Raw genomic sequence first — 17,982 nt, forward strand, 5'->3', positions numbered from 1 at the left:
TATATTTGATATATGTTTAAAGAGTAAAAGAAACACTCCAGAACAGTAGGTTTTAATTTATTCTTCTTGTATCCATGAACACATCAAATTAATGGTCAGTGGAATTGCCCATGTGTGAAGAGGAACAGAGGATCTCTGGTAAAGGACATTAGAGTAAACTTTAATGCAAATGAGACTCCTTAAGCTTTTTGTGTTTAATGAAGACTGTGTAAAGCCTGGAACTCTGTAATTCTGTGCCGAACATCATGACTTGTTTTTAAAACTTCGGTATTCAAACTTGTCAGTTTGGATTCTCATCCTGCTTTTTTCCTTGCCCTAATCCTTTTGTCACGTGTGTTGCACATAGTTCGCTAGTTATTAGTTGTTCTTATTATTAGTTTACTGCTTGCTTCTTTCTAAAGCAAGCCACTACTACCTTACAAGAGGAGACTCTTGTTGATAAATAGTTTGTTCCAGTGTCTACTGAAGCTATAGCTTGGACAAAAGTCACTTAGGACTATACTGTGACACTGCCCTGTACGTGCCCTAATGCTGTGCCGCAATATATGTGTAACATTTATATATAACTTTCAGCAGAAACTGAAACACGGGAGGTTCCCTCTGAACATCAGGAAACACACTTTCACTGAAAGGGTGACTGAGCACTGACACAGGTTGCCCAGGGAGGTTCTGAAGTCTCCATCCTTGGAGATACTCAGAAGCCATCTGGACACGGTCCTGGGCAACTGGCTGTAGGTGGCCCTGCTTAAGCAGGGGGCTTGGACCAGATGACCTCCATGGTCCCTCCAGAGGTCCCTTCCAACCTCAACCATTCTGTGATTCTGTGAACTTTCACTCACAGCTTCATGAAGACACAGCCCCTTGGCTATCTGGAGCACTTTGTGTGAAAACAACAGGGAAAAGGAAAACTTTCCTTTCTTCGGGCTACAGCACTACCACTGCAGATCCATGACAATTGCTCTACAGCAACAGGAGTAACTCCCTCCAGAAGGAACAAGCCCTGAGCTGGCTGGAGAAGAGCTACTTTGTGCTACCTGGTCTCAGGACATTGTCAGTATAAATTTTAACCATTTGAGGACTGGCCTCTGAGTGATATAAATACCTGACTTAAAATACCTGTGATGGTGTCAGGTTGAGACTATGTGCTGATTCAGGAAGACCGCCCTTTTGAGGGAGACCAGAGCAAAAAGGCAGAGTAGTTATGTTTTTTCCGTTGGCTTGGCGAGCTGATCAGGTTTGTTCTGCAGGTACCCATTAGCTAGTGGTCGGTTCAAGGAAGATGGCAGAATATAAGAGATCCTGAGCCTTGGACCCTTTTGTCCAAGGACCATTTTGATTACAACTGTTGAGAGTCATTTCATTAAGCTATTATTCTGATGTTGGAGTAAAATATTAAAGTGAGTAAATGAAGTTAGAAAAAAAAGGAGCAGAACAACAATTAAAGTAGGCATACTTGGTATCATGTTCACATATATTTGATAAGCAACATTTAAAACTCCTTCCATTAACAGCTGGAAAAAACTTACAAGTGTCACGTAACACTGGCTAAAACAAACAGCTCTCCATCTGCTGTTGAGTTAACATTAAAAAGCAAATAGGATATCCTTTACATACACAGAGTGATTTTAGCCTTTTCTGTGCCTGCCACTGTGGTCTAGGAGCGTACTTTAGAGTGAAGGCACCACTCTAAATCACTTAATGGTATTGGAATTAAAAGATACAGTCAAATTTACAAGGCCAGGAATGAAACCTCTGTTAACACTTTATGCTACATTAAGGATGTAATTATTGATTCACCGTGCAAAGTTTATTAGGCTGCTCCACCCCACCCTCTGCTTTCACACAGATGGTGTTGCAAATCACCTCTCAATGGTCACCTGCTTGAAAGGAGAGTTTCATATGCAAAGTGCTATTCTTTGTTTAGATATGATAGCTTGCAAGATGTAAAATGAGGTAGCTATTTAAATTTGTTGTTGCAGCACTTGGGCTGGGTACACAAGATTAAATAAAAAGAAAATTAGGAAGCAGATGCTTGTGGCTTAACAGAGGAATTGTGCTAAAAGATACTCTTCATTACTGGTGGATATGAGTAATTTTACTAAGGCAGCTGTTTCCTTAATCAGGAAAAACACAAACCTCAAAGACGACATCCAGATGTTTTCTGTATCGCTTCACAATATAATGAGTTTCCTTTGTATATGCTATATTTTTAATTCCATTTGTATTTACTTACATCCAATATATTTTCAAACACATGTATTGTCTTCCTTAACTGTAGAAAACCTGAGCGCTAAATACATGACGTATTTTGTGCTCTTGACATCCTTGCCTGGTGTTAGTCTGCAAGTTGCTTCTAGGGCTGACAGTGTCTCTCACCAGCATCCAAGCATTTGAATACTGGACTTCTGCAGCTTTGAGGGGTTTTGTTTTGTTGGGGATGTAGGGGTCTTGGGAAGGAGTTTTTTAGTGATAATGTTTGTTCATCCTTCAGTTGTGCAGTTGTATGGTGCCACTTACAGTGCTGCGTGTTGTTCAAAGCAGGACATACCATAGTGTTAGTACATATATAGTAGGTTAATATCCTGTTCTAGTTATGTGGATATCGGGTAAAAAAGATTTAAAACTTCTACTAGCTCTTAGGTGTGGGCTCAGTCCTCTGTCATGGGCTGCTGACAGTTTTAATGCCTGCTAGCTTGCCATCTGCCCTTGCTAGAAACACATGCTTTATTTGACTGGAGACCTGGGGTTCCAGGCTTTCTATTGCTGACAGGACACAAGACTGGCATCCCAAATCTTTGACACTGATTTACTGACACTGAGCTGTTTCATAATTTATTTATTTGGGGTGGTGTGGGATTTCAGAATCTTAAGATTTGAGCACAGCTTTTGTAGGTGTGAGTCTTGTAACCTGTGGTTTGGGCCTCGGGAGCCAGCTGCCAGCACACAGTTGATCTGCACATATGCAGCAAATCCCACTCATTACTCATTGTGCATGCTGTGTATCACACCTCTTGAAAAATTAAGGCTGCCCTGAGTTTGGGGTGAGGAATTCTCAAAGGCTTTTATACCGAACAAATTCCTTTTATTACAGGCAATCGTTGAAGTTTGTTTACTATATTCATCACCACCTTTTCTTGAATTATCACATATTATTAAATGGTCAGTTCATGAGCTTTCAGGTAGTGATGGGTTGTAGCTAAGCTTTTAATTGTGCAAGTATACATAAGCTTGAAAAAAACTAATGTTTTCTTGACATTAGTAGATAAATTAGCAGTTACTTTTTCTCTTGTGGTCTCAAAGTTCTTCCTGTTAAATAGTTCTTGGAGTTTATGTCTGTGTGAGCAATCTTAAATACACATGAATAGCACAAAAGGAAATAACTAAATATAACTGGAACAAACTCTTCCTTTATGATTTTTTAATTCTGCAGTTATTTAGCAATTCCTTCCTTCATTCCAATTTTAAAGTGCAAGTCAGATGTGTATATGCTACTGTACATTAGTATTTCTTTGTTTTATGCCTTGCCTTCTTTCTGCCAGTTTGTACCATTTTTTACTGGCCTTCCTAAAATAAGATTTTCAAACACAATATATCTACTTAGAAGTTCTTTAGTTAAAAAACAACTGAAGTAATTACACGTTAGCTACTGCTGATAACTTGAGGGGTTTTGTGCTTGTTGCTATGTACATTTGGATTAAATCTGGAAATCTCACTAATCCAGTTACTTCCATTTGATTAAGTTCTCTACAGTCTTTTCTGCAGGGGGGACTCTTCATGGTACTATGTGACTTCTTTGGTACAATAGTCAGCTAGAAAAGAAAATAAATTTTCTTGCCATCAGTGAAACCATAATGTGCTGGTTTTGGCTGGGGTGGAGTTAATTTTCTTCATAGTAGCTGGTATGGGGCTATGTTTTGCATTTGTGCTGGAAACAGTGTTGATAATTCAGGGATGTTTTCGTTATTGCTGAGCAGTGCTTACACAGAGCCAAGGCCTTTTCTGCGTCCCACACCACCCCACCAGCGAGTAGGCTGGGGGTGCACAAGAAGTTGGGAGGGGACACAGCTGGGACAGCTGACCCCAACTGACCAAAGGGATATTCCATACCATATGACATTATGCTCAGCATAGAAAGCTGGGGGAAGAAGAAGGAAGGGGGGGACGCTGGGAGTGATGGCGTTTGTCTTCCCAAGTAACCGTTACGTGTGATGGAGCCCTGCTTTCCTGGAGATGGCTGAACACCTGCCTGCCGATGGGGAGTGGTGAATGAATTCCTTGTTTTGCTTTGCTTGTGTGCGCAGCTTTTGCTTCACCTATTAAACTGTCTTTATCTCAACCCATGAGTTTTCTCACTTTTACTCTTCTGATTCTCTCCTCCATTCCACTGGAGGGGGAGTGAACGAGCAACTGCGTGGTGCTTAGTTGCTGGCTGGGGCTAAACCACGACACATAACAAAAAAGGCTAATGGAATAAAAGAAGGGATTTTTTAAATTTTTTTTTTTTCCCCAAAAATGTAATTTTTGTAATAAGCATCTTTTTAAAGTGGATTTGCTTCTATGAGCTGGTGACCAGCATACTGGAATATTCTGAAAGGGCAGTACAAATCTGAAAGCTTACCTGTGTTTGTTATTTCCTCAAGTTGTGAAAAAGACACGTACTGCTCTAGCAGTTTGCAGGTGAGATAGAGTTGTTGCTCACAGATACCACAAGCTGCCCGAATCTCTCCAGTAAGGTTATTTGCATACTTCTACAATCATGATTTTCAAAAGCTGGAAACTTATGTGCACCTTCCTGAACTGCCACGTCATCTTGGGTGCCAAGAGCTTTCACAAGGTTTGAGTGCTCTGATGCCTGCTGCTCTCACAGATGTGTCACATGTAAGCTTTGGATTCCCATACTGAAGATCTCATTATAAATAGTACCCTGTGGCTGTTTCAGCCTTAGATTGGGATAGAAAGTCCCCTTTTACTACAGGATCTATATTTTCCAGGCTCTCTCCACTGAAAACCATTTGCCTTTTAACACGTTCCAGCCCAGCACTGTATGACGGTAGATGCTGAGCAGGATTGTGGGAATGGCTGCAGATTGTCATTATTTTTAAATGAAACATTCCTCCTGCTTTATACAGCTGTGATATTGTTTATATGTGTGAGGGAGAGATTTGTATGAAAACTAGTGCTGCTTTGAGAATTTTAATGAGAGGAGAGCATCAGAGATTATTTACCAAACTAAGGTTTTTTTTAAATGTAGTCCTTTTCCTGGGATTTCTGACGTCTCCTAACCCCAAGATGCCCCTGCACTGTGCTGTGTAACAGCTTAACTTGTGCTCCCTCTGCCGGCATCCCGATGGGATAGAAACCCGACCAGTTGTGTTTTGCTAATCTCCGGGGAGGGGGTGACTTGTTTAAATTCTCAATAAAATAAAATGCTGCTCTGTCCAGTCAATATTCTCATGTGAATGTGACAAACCACGCTGTGTAAAGGAGCTAGAGCATGCTTTGTTTCCCTCATGGTGCTTTTATAGAATTGGTGCCAGTTTACATTTCCAGCACGTAGTCAGGTCTTCAGTGTCCAGGCTGACTATGCCTGGGATGCCCCCGTTGGTGGGTTTGGCTCGGGCAGCACAGGCAGCGTGGGATGCTTTGGGGTGTTTAGTGCAGAAGCACGCCCTTGCCTCTGTAGGGAAACTTCCCGCATCCAGCCAAGCTTCTGAGCTCCAGGTTGGTGCAACCCCAGGAGAGCCAGGCCTGCTCCGCTCGGTCGTCAGTGACCCTCTGGTCTTGGGGACTGGAGGGAGGCTTACTAGCTTTGAGCAAAGTAGTACAGATGGGCGAAGGTGCTTTGGGTCTGACGCTATGCTTGCAAACCAGAAAGCCTTCCCAAAACTCAGTGCACTGAAGAGCATGATGCTGACTCTGGTGTCAGTGTGTGCAGTCGTGCGGATTAACTTTGGCTTGTCTTTGACCACTGTAGGTGTAGCCTCGAGTGGAGCCGCTCATTTTTAATGCATTGTCCTCTTCTGTGTCCTGGTAGGAAGACATGAGGTTGGGTACAGCCCTGGACTGGAGGTGGGCTCATGCGTTGGTGTGGCATTTCACGTGTGCTCTGCTCAGGTCCAGCAGGACCAGGGCTGGCCCAGAGCTAGCAAGTTGGTCTTGGACCCAGTCTGTTTCCTGGGGAAAATGCTCAAAACACACTCTCGGCACTTCTGGATCTGGGGGTACAATAAATATTACTACAGCTGTGAAGGTCCTAATTGAAGTCCATTGGGCTCCTTCTGTTGGTACTGGTTACCACACTGACGTGACTCACTACAACCCTTGTTTCCAGAAATGTTGTTAACTGTCTCCTCACCTTGTAGCACAGATAATTCATAACTGACTTGGCTCAGCCACGAGTAAGTGAGGACTGAACAAAATTAAACTGAAAACCACCTGCTAGTGTCAAGGTGACAGTAATTGTAAAAGCAGTAATTGCTGCTGAATTAATGCCAGCAGCTGGGTAACTTATCCAGGTGTCATAAACACTGAAAATATGTTCTAGGAAATGGTTTCAAATAATATGACACTTAAGTGTGGTATCACTTGGTATTGAAGATAGTGGAAGAATTCAGCTTACGCTATTTCAAGTATGCTAGTATGTCAGGTGGAGTGCTACAGTTTTGGTAGCATTTTTAATCTTTCATTCTAAAAAAAAAAACCCAAATGCAAACATAGCAAAAATCCTGGATTGTCTTTCAGTGAAGAAGGTATTGGAACAAGTTATTCTAAAAGAGTTCTCTTTTGTTAGATCGCCTTAAACCTAAATCAACATTTGTTAGGCTGAAAGGATTTCTGTTCAGTGTTCTGAAGGGCAGCAAAGCGGCCTGTCCCTGTTCATTTTTCTGCTCTCGCTTCCTGCTTTTGCACTGAAATATTCATTCCTTACCGTACTGAGAAAGGCAGTCAGGTACATGAAAGAAAGCAATAAATCTTACTTAGCGGCTTGTCAGTTTCTATCTGTAAATATAAAACAAAAATGAAAAACGCTTAATTTGACAGAATTAGAAATGTGGAGAAAATGTCTTTGTCAATTGAAAAAAAAAATAGGATTGTTTTGTCTGGTGTTAAAATTTAACTTCTCGTTTCCCTTGTATGGAGGACTTTTTAAGGCAGAATTCTGGCTGTTTTTTAATTTATGATATTGTACCATGTTATGCTCTTTTTTAATTAGACATGCCTCACGCAATTCTAAGATATTTCTTTGTTTCCTGTGTTTTCTTTTCTTCCTGATTAGCAACAGCAATTAAATCTATGATGAGGTAATCTAACATTTTCAAAGGGGTTTGTCATTCCAGCCAGAGGAAACATTTTTGTTTATCCAGAGGAGATAACATTCTTGCACTATAATGAAAGCCAGTGCTCACCAGATGACAGCTCTGATCTTAGCCCTGTGGTTGCATCTTTGCAGGCAGATCCTCATTTCTCTGTGGGAACACTATTTTCCTTAATGAGATTTGATAATGGACACAAAAGTCTGCAAAATCTGATTGATTGTGGGATTGGGCCTTCTAACATGAGCAACGCGGTTCTGGATGTATGATCTCTTTTAACAATCTCTTTTTAAAGAAAAGGACTTCTTCTCTAAAGCCATTAAAAAAAAAAATCACAAAACACACTTTTAATATCTGCATGCCACAAGGTTGTGTAGAGAATGCGAGTAACTGCTTTAAATTAAGTGGGTATTTGGAAAACTTGGTTCATTAAATTCACAACTTCTTTTTCATCCAAAGTTTGTCTCTGTGTCCTAATTCACATCTAAAACCTCTACAATTGCATCAGTGGCACAAATAAGCAGAACCAAAAAAACCTCCATACCCAAACTGCTTTTCTGAGCAGAAGTACCTCACTGAATTAAGGTCACATTTGAGAGAAATAAGGGAATTTTTATTAGAAAAACAATTACTGTAGGAAAACAACTGATGGAAGTACTGTATATGTAAATGTGGTTACTTTCCTTACCTTTTTCAGTAATAGTGCTAGCAGTCCTACTAGAATGAAAGATGCAGATTATAGTTCCTGAGGAAGTGGATGACTTTTGGCATTGGGAATCACAATGTGCGTAGGTACGGTGTTGTGCAAAAGCATACCTCCTAGCAGCTTGTGCAGTGGTTGTGTGGTAGGGGAAGTTCCCAAGTTAGTTTGTTCTCTCTTATGAAGACCAAAAATACTTACATGTATTTAAAAAATAATTAAGAACACCTAATGGAGTGAGAAAATAACGTTTTGCTCCCTGGCTTGGTATGTGGGTTGCCTGTGGAATGAACAGACAGTAACAGGAAAGCCGAGTGTGCGCAGCAGTGAGGTGGATTTCTTGTTTACATATTACTGCTTACTCAAATGTTTTTCAAAGAATTGCTGGCTTGGAGTAATGGTGATGGTTTGGAGTGACTTTTGTGTTTGTAAGGCACTTGAGATTGGTAACTCAAAGGACAACGAAGGTGCTGCTTGACTGAGCATTGAGCTTATTTTAACTAACAATTCACAGCCTACTAATATAAACAGAGCTCAATAGAAAATGTAGTAACTCTGTCTTCTGTGTAATCTGTTATGTGACTATAGTAAGTATCTAATTTGCTTTAGTGCTAATTTTAATTATGAGTAGGACTGCAGAGTGTGAAGGAGTCTGGGTACTTATTCCACGGAGGAGTCCTTTTTGCACAGGACCTTCACACAGTGAGAATCAGTATCATACAAGTTTGTTAGAGATCTTACATAAACCTTTTAAAAAATGTTAATAATACTTTGACTTTAAAAAGAAGGATTATCTCCCATCCAAAATGTGTCTTCTGGCAAAAATTAGGTTAGAGAGAAATGCTTGAGAAAGCATTTAATATCCTACCTAACTTTATAGTGTTACACACTGATCATGTATTTCTGACTGGTTTCGATTACCATTTTCTTTCCTGAATCACAGTGCTTCACTTAGAATAATTTTCTTTGTTGTAGTATAGTATCTAGCTGAGTTAAATGTCAGTGCAATTTTTAGTGGTTTGGATGGTTTTTAAAGGTAGCCGTAGTACTTTCCTCTGAATCCTCAATTTAAAAGAAGGGGTTGGTGACAGTGTGGCTTACTCATTGCACCACCCGATGAAGGGACAGCTGATATGTCAGGTAAATTTAGACTTGTAGGTAAATATTTAAACCATGAGAACTAAGTGTGGGGTGAAGGGTGGGTGCAGGCATGGGACTGCGACTGCTTCTACCAGGTCTGATCCAGTTGGAGTACTTGGTGTAAGTAAGCCTTCATTACTGCTGGCTGAGCATCCATGAGAAGAGGCCAGGAAGAGTCTTCGAGCCTCTCAAGATAACCACTGGGATGGGAAATTTTGCTGTGTATCTTTTCCTTTACTATATATAATGTCTCTTTTTTGTGCTCGATCATTTCTGCCTTTACTCTGTGCATCTCAGTGATGGCTGTCATAGTTTTTACTATGACTTTACTGAGTGATAGCGGGGAGAGATTAGGGCTTGACAAAAAGTTGAAATTCATGTCAGCAATAGAGATAATAAGTAGAAGTTTCTATTGTTTGTTTACTTTTATTATCTGAAAAAATATCTTACCCTGTACAATATTTATTTCTTGTCCAATATTAGGAGTTTCTGCAAAAGAAAAATACGGTGAACATTGTGGATGGTGTGCACAATGTTCACAATTACAACACCCGCTTTCCCTATTATTATTTTTTAATTGTTAAAGCTGCAAATTGAAAAATAAAGTGGTTCCTTTATTAATCTTCACCCTTTTACCCTTGCTGAAAGAGCATAATTTTGCTGCGTGAAGTTGCTATTTATTGTGTTCAGTCATTCAGAGTGTTGTTGTATTCTTGTCATTCTTGCATATACTGATCTACTTAATAGATAGTGATTTAGCAGTCAGTTGTTCAGCCATGTTAAATTAGTCCTGGAGATAAAATTGGATAATGTCCATAGTTGACTTTTTTCTTAACTTTGGAAGGGGAAGGAAAATCACTAGCATGCGTTAGTAATAACCTGTTGAAATTCTCTTGTAAACAAGAAGTGCATCTTCACCTCAAGACTTGTTCCAAAATTGTATGATGGTTTAAAAGTCATTTTTTAATTCTCTTTTCCGAGTTGCCTACCACGAAAATTGTTTACTACATTGGAAGAGGTGCATTTTGGACAAGAAAGAAGTTAGAACGCCCCGCTTCACTGTGTGTTCTAATGTTGGTGTTCAGAGCACTGTCCTTATCAGGAGCGAATTACATTTTCCTTGCATATCCATATGTGGAACAATATTTCCTTACTGCTTCATATCGGATGTGTTTATTTTTTGATAACCATTATTTTTTACATTTCCATGAAGTAGGCAATTTTATTTTGAAAGAAATTGGGTTGTTAGTTTATGAAAGAAATACAATAGAATTGAAAAAATATGTGAGAGTTGGTAGAAATATTTGAAAGTAAAGCATTATTGCTGTACATCAAATCTTTAATTAAGATACTAAAATGTCACATTTTTGTCCAGAAGCAATTATTGTAACAGACCTCTTCTTGAGCTTGCATGTAATCTTTTTAATGATGAAGGATTAATACAACCTGTAAGGTACAGCAGTTACTGAGCCTTGCTGCCACTGCTATGGTTAAATATGTTTGTGCTTTTTGAAAGGGAGATCTCCTCTTGTCCTTAAATACACATCTAAAAAGAGTACATATGGCACCTTTAACCACATTCCATAAAATAAAATATTTACCCCCTTTACGTATGGCAAAAGATAGGGTTTTACACTGCGCAGCAGATGCTTCTACAGAAATTTGGGGTCCTTGTGTGCCCATTGCTTGGGAGAGTCATCGTAACTGCTCTCCTGTTAATACTTCAGTGTTTCAGGGCGGAGATGCTAAGGTAAGCTGATGAGTTGATTGCACCATATGTTGTGAAAGGCTGAGGAAGCCTCCCGTGTGCTGAAAGAGCAAAGCATAGGTTTGGGTTCAACAGATCAAGGTGAAAAAATGTGGCTGCGTAGTGTAACGAGGGAAAGCTTGTGTGCTGCTGGTAGGGTTACTGTCACTTGCTCGTCTCGAGGAAGTCTACTAAGAGATAATTGTGTTCTGCACCAACTCTTTCTGAGTGTCCCTCAAGGTTTTAACCCCTGGGGAGACAGAATTATGTGCTGGATGAAGATCACAAATCCATAACTAATTCTCAGCAGAATCCACACAATCAGTAAACTGGGAAGTCAGGAATAACATATATTATGAAGGGGTTTCCAAGCAAATTGTTTTCCCTGCTGCCTTGCTTCAAGTTTCTCCCAGCACTCACATGCAATCCACTGGAAAAAGTTTTCTGACTCCAGCCATAATTTGGCTTCAAATTACTTAACCTCCCTCAAAATATCTTGTACTGTAATTCGAAATCTTGGACTGTTGTCACAGAATCTTGAGATCTGTGTCATATGAAGAGACTGTGGAGTAGTCTGGAGCTTCTTTATGGTAACATGACAATCCCAGAGTTTTATATTCTCTCCTGATCACGTATGTTTCAATAATAAAAAACTTTACTCAAAGTGGCTTTTAGAAAGTGGGATTTTATAAATTGTATTTTATTTGTGTAGAAAGAAATGTCTTCATTACCTTGTTTTGACGAGCATATGTCTTTATGTATTCACATAAACATATATGCATTTTCTCCTTCTCCGAAAGTTTGCTGTACCGTACTTGGCTACACCGCGAGATGCATCAGATGTACAAGTTGATTTCTAATACATAAATAAATAAAAATTCATCATAAATATGTCTGAGGGGAAAAAAATGAATTGAAGGGAGCCATTATTAGAAAGAGAGAACAATGAAGGTGACTTTGCTATTTTGGCTCCTACACCTGGGATAATCCCTTTCAGTGTTGCGCAGGATCCCAGTGTAGTTCCAAGCAAATAGGCCTTGAACATCCACATATTGAAATCGCTAAATAGGTTTCTATATTTAAGTTGGAACAATATTGCTTCTAATTAAAAAGTCTCTTACTAGAGCACGCAGTGCTTGAAAAGACAGGTTAATGTAACCTGAGTTGAGCTGGCAGTTGAAGGAGAGCAAAGTCCTCTTTGTTCTAGCTTTGTAACTATTACTCTGAACATAAAAGTTCCTGATGTTAAATTGTTTGTCATTCTTGTGGGCACATGTTAAGCATTTGGGGTCTTTCCGCTTCTTGTTTTTAAGATGAAATCTGAAACTCTTTGCATGCTAAAGACCAGTTAAGTCTCAGTTATCTGTAGGGGTATATTCCAATTTTTGGATTAATCATGGCATTGATACCCATCTGGGTATAAGCCAGCTGAGTCCATAAAGACTGTGATGCTGCAAAAATACCATTTTTCTTTTTTTGTGGGGGGTGTTTTTGCTGCCGATTACCCATGCAGCACATTCGCAGTACAGCAGGTACATGGCGATCCAGCCCGGGTTCCCACGGCACGCTGAGCCACCATTAATAAACCTCACACAGAGCAAAGGCGGCGTTTCTGCAGCTGCGTCCCCACTGCTCCGGGAGGAGGTGTCGCTTGGGGCAGGGAGCTGCCTGCGAGCCAGCCTGGATCCAGCAGCGTGCCCGGCTAACGGCCCCCCTCCCTGACCCCACAGTACCAGGCAGGCACAGTGGGGAGCACGCAAGCAGCTCTGCCGCAAACCAGAGCGGGTCTGGCCATGCTGACGTCTGGCTTCATGCTGGTCATGCCAGACACAGGTCATCTGGGCATCGTCACTGTGTGATCCTGCTGTGTGAGTTCTCCCGTTACTGTGTGTAATGGAAAACGGGTTGTGCTGCTTCGTTCCTTTGACGTCACTCTAAAAAAGCAGGGATGCTTCATTGTGCTGAGATGACTTGCACCATACGCTCAATAACAGTATTATCTAAGTTAATTTAGTGGGAGCCACAATGCATTTTCCAACGCTTTGTTTCTTCTTAACTTCCAGGTTTTTCGAAAAAAGGCAGTGGAGCTTGGAGAGAAATTGCTACCTGCTTTCAACACTCCCACTGGGATACCTTGGGCGTTGCTTAATATCAAGAGGTAAAATAACGGCTTTTTGGTGACTAGAGCATATAAAAAAATTATGTTGAAACCATCTTCACCACAGAACTATTACAATTGCTGCACAGTTTTTGTCTTTCCAGCTAGGTAACAGTTGACATAAGATCCTTGGTTCTACAGTTTAAATTGGGAAATTTAAGTAGCTATGCATTGTACGCACAAGAACGCATATAGAAATACATTTATTCATCTCAGAACTGGCTGCTTTTTTGTCAGTTAGTATGTTGCTCATCAGTTTCCCTGAAGTCCTTCATTGTTTTTAGTGTTGTTATAGGTAGGGTAAGAGCAAAAGGGCATGTGCTACACTGAAAGGATAAGGTTTCCAGCCACTTTGTACTCTTATTTTTACCTGTTCTCAAATGTAGTATCAGCACGTCCTTCATATCAAGAAACAAGAGTAACACCTGCTACAAGTGACTCGCTGTTTTGCACCCTTTCCCAAGGGGTGGTTTTGCTTTGACCAGTTGTGGTTTGACGGCAGCTGCGTGTTTGCTGTAGATGCTGAAGTCACTCTGGCCTCCAGTATCTGACTCTAGACAGATGTCAGCAATTCCTTGGTCCATCTCAGGACTGCTAGCAGTGATACTGTGCTGGTAAAGAAAATGTTTTCTTTGCACTGCCTGGGGAAGAATATTGAAAGTTACACCTGTGGGGTGTATTTGCGTATTCATAAGGACACATCAGCTTTCTTCATACTGCGAATAAACCCCAGCACCACCCGTGGCAAGAAAGTGAATCAAGAAGAATTTCACATGTGCGTGTGTTGGTGTTGTGTTGTGGTTTTTTGCATGATTCCTTCCTTGACAGTCAGCGTCTTCCACTGTTCTCTGCTTGATCTGTATTTATGGGTACAACTTTCCCCCGTAGTGGGACGTACATTGGCGTGCTTGCTTGGTTGGCTGTGTTTGCTTCAGGCTTCCCCGTAAACTGCTCAGAGCCAGTCCTACAGAAACCCCTGGTGTGTCAGTTCCGACAGGCTTATCTTCCGCCTTCCTGTCAAACAGAAGTGAGGCGGGAGGCAAAAAGCACATCTGTGTGCAGGAGCAGGAGGGATTTAGCGCCTCCTGACCTTTCTTATCATTGAAGGGGCTGATTAACTGCTGCCCAGTGACGATCCTTGGACTTCAACTGCTTGCTTACATGTATGCTAATGATTTCTTCTCAACAAACTTCCTGTTTTTAATGAGATTTCTTCTCATTAAAGAGTTCTGCACACGTTCAATAGCACAACGCCTTGAGGTTTGTTGATTATTTGTTTTTAAGCTGTTACAAAAACTTCTGAGTATGAAACCCTAGCATACGTTTGTAATTGCAGCACAACAGTACCTTGTTCTACATAGTATATGTAAACATATTTCAGGTATTTAGGCTAAAAAATTGTCTTATATGTAGCCCTTGTCTAAATCCCTGCTTATCTACTAAATATATCAATGGTTTTTGCAAATAGTTCAAATTCTGTGGTAGGTCTTTATGGTTTTGTTCCTAGCATCTCACAAGTGCTGTGGTGCACTGGAAATGTCAGCTACAAACACTACAAGGTGGTAATGCAAAAGGGATTTATTTCTTATCTGGCACCAAAGTGGAAGAGGATCTCTGCTGAGATAACTTCCTTTGCTATGGCAGAAAAAGTTACATTAAATGCTGGGTTCTTGGTTATTCATTCTGAATCCTTGCACATCTGTCTAGATTTGACCTTCAATAGATGACTCTACCATAATACTGTGCATAAACAAATACGCTGTCATCCAGGCTTAGGAAATGCTAAGCCACTGAAGCCTGCATATATTACAGATCTAATAAGCCTCATTTCTGATTAGTATTTTATTTCATTTTATTTTGATTTATGCTTCAAATTGGAGAACACTCACAATAGATTGTGGGTGTCAGTGGTTATTTTTAAATGACTATTTTTGGATTAACAGATGAGCTGGATATTTGTTTCACTATGCAAATGTTCTTCACAAAATAGTTTGTTTTCTCTGCTCGCCCTGTATCATCATAGCCACACTTGCCCTCTCCTTGCATGCCTCTGTGTGTAAACATATATAAGTGCTTTTGTTTGAGTGTGTCCTTACATACCAAAGGCATCCACCTGAAGTCTTGTACTCTCTCTTCTCCATTGTTTTTCTTCATCCTGCTTCTTTCCTCACGACTTAATGACCATGGGGCACTTACTGTCTTATTTGTGGAACCCTAATTATCAAATATATTAAAAAATTCACTGTACTATTCTTCAGCTAAAATTATTAGCCAATTCTTGACTGTGTTTGTTTGTAAAATTTCCTTTTGTCTCTGAAGTACATTTTAAGTAATTAGATCGGTAGTTTATACTGGGATTTCCTTTTCTTTCTTTCTAAATGTTTCCGTTGCATTTCCGTATTTCTGATGTTCTAGATGTTTCTCTGTATCTTCAGTTCATCTTCAGCATCTGTTTTTCACTTCTGCTTATACTGCCAAACTTGAAGTTCCTTTTATGGCTCACTTGCTCATTTGAGTAACCAGTGTTGTATAACACTTGTTGACTGTTCTGGCTGAAAACGCTGGTACAAAGACAGGCTGCAGAGGGAGAATGTGTATAAAGCGGTGGTGGCTTGACAGATAGTTTTGAGTCTTCTTTTGGAGATAAGGAGCACAAGCTGGCAAAGCTACTTTTATTTATTTATTTATTTTCCTCCCTCACCCAAGTCCTTTGCTTAGATATTTCGCCTTCAGTACTTCTAAAACACCAACTATAACAGCTTCTTAAAATACCACTAGTTTATGATCCTTTATTTTTCTTCTCAGTAAGCCGTGACAATCTGGCTTCTTCATGCTAAAATTTTCATTTCCCTTTCTCTCTAAAAACTTCAAGTAATTTATGACTCAGCAATCGGATTGCTTGTGTATTTCTGTAGTATGCCTCTCAAATTTATAGAAATAAAAAAATCTGAAATTATAACTCTCTTAGTGAGTTAAGTAATCTTAACAAATATCCAGCTTGCATCATATTTGCAGGATCAAGTAACCTTTTTAATGTATCTATTTATCTTTACCCCTGTAACTATTAAAAAGGAAGCTGTATGGGGCTTGTGTTTATGGGATGACGCCCAGCTGTGAAATACAGAGAAGAACCCAGATTGTTGTTAGTCTATTGGATCAGTCAGGAATAAACTTCTGAGTATAAGATCCTGTATAATATTTTTTCTCTTTTGGATTGAAATTGTCTCTTTATGTCACTTTTTCCCCCTTTGAAAGACCTTTATCTTTTTTTAGTCACTATTAGTTCCAGTAAGACCACATTACTACTTTCTAATAAGCAACCCAGAAGCATTCTTATATGAAAGAATATATTTTCCATAAAATGTTTGCTCTCTATACTTGACCAGTTGAATAGTTGTTTTAAGGTTATTTATTATTCCTTGTGTGCTACGATGTAGTCATTAAGGTGTCTGGCTTTCTATGAAGAATCAATGTATCATATAACCTTTAAGTGCATCTGAAACTTTGAAAAATAGTTATGCCTTACCTTAATAAAAAAGTTTTTGACTGGGGTAAATAATATTTTTATTTCTGGAAAGAGAACAAACTGGAAATAGGTTTTTTGGATGTCCAGCCTGTTTGCAAGTGTTGTGGTGGCCAAGGGGGATACTGTGCCTGTTCCACTGGCTCAGTGACAAAAGTAAATTATGTGAGCATTTATGGATATAGGGACCATGGGAAGTTCTGTATAGAAGGAAAAGCTGTGAGGTATGGGGGGAGTGGGTCAGAGCTGGGAAGCTTAACAGAAGTCAAAAAGGAGGAGTTTGAAATAAATTTGATTAATTTGCATTAAAATCAAGCCACAGGAAGTGGTGAGATTTACTTGACATAAATTTAAAATGTTTACTGTGCCTGATATCAGCTCAGGATTCTTTGCCTTTTACACTTGAACATTGATTGTACGTTAACAGTGGACCTGAGTTGAATTCAATATTACATATTTTATGAACTAAGATAGCAGAGGCCTTGCTAAATTGTTTGAACAAAGTAGTTACTCATTTGTAGGTAACTGAGGATGGAAGTGACAAAACTGCAATATTTTTGATATTGGGATGTTGTCAGCATGATTTTAAAGCAAGGTCCTCTTTTGACTTTTTAAAAAAATTATTATTATTTTTTAAATTACTACATTTTGTACAGAATATTTAAGTTATGTTATAGGCTTTCCAGGCCTCAAAGTGTTCAATGTTTGAACAAAAGTTTCTTGGAGTACTAAGCCCTTGGAGCCACTGTGTGGATTCAGAACAAGAAGGTACCCCCACAGCACAGCTTCAAAAACAATCTTTTTTCCTCGCATGTTACTTGAAAAAAAGAAAATAACAAGGAAAAATATACCCGTAGTTTTTTATTTTGAATGCTTTGAGTTTTACCACCAGCTAAGATTCCTGTTCCACGACAGTAGTGCCAAGCAGGATGGCTCTCCCCCACCAGTCTGGCTTGCCCAACAGAGCCTGGCTGCTTTGGAGAGGGATTTTCTGCTAAAATGCCACAGTGTCTGCCAGGGTGACACAGGCACAGGTGTTGTTCTCTTCTGGGGCACACGCTCTGGTATTTCAGAGTACTGGCAGTATTTTAGATTGCTGGCATTTAAAGGAGCTTATGTCTCAGCACCTTCCGCGTAGGAGGAAATGTGGCTGATAAACCAACCACCAAGGTAGGAAATGTTGGTCTTTAGACAGCAGAACTTGCTTGAAAATATTTTAAAGTTTCAAAGCAATTCCCAAATTCAAATCATATTTAAAGTCTCGCGTGCCTAAGTCACCTGAGGAATAGATGGCCTTCAAAATGTCTTTAGTGTGCTACCTCACTAGAAAAACTCTAGTATTCCTAAGAAAAGATTTTAGCATATAACAGAACTCTTTGAGTTCAGGGACTTCTTCCAAAA

General features: G+C 39.8%; 1 protein-coding gene across 1 annotated transcript in view; it reads left to right on the top strand.

Annotated features, from left to right (window-relative positions):
- MAN1A1 (mannosidase alpha class 1A member 1) overlaps positions 1-17,982 on the top strand; it is a 153,435-nt gene that overhangs the window by 77,257 nt on the left and 58,196 nt on the right. Inside the window, exon 5 of the mRNA XM_050894658.1 lies at positions 12,964-13,058. Within this exon, the coding sequence (XP_050750615.1) occupies positions 12,964-13,058 (95 nt within the window). The remainder of the gene's footprint in view (positions 1-12,963; positions 13,059-17,982) is intronic.

Source organism: Gymnogyps californianus, chromosome 3, assembly GCF_018139145.2.
Source record: "Gymnogyps californianus isolate 813 chromosome 3, ASM1813914v2, whole genome shotgun sequence".
NCBI lineage: Eukaryota > Metazoa > Chordata > Aves > Accipitriformes > Cathartidae > Gymnogyps > Gymnogyps californianus.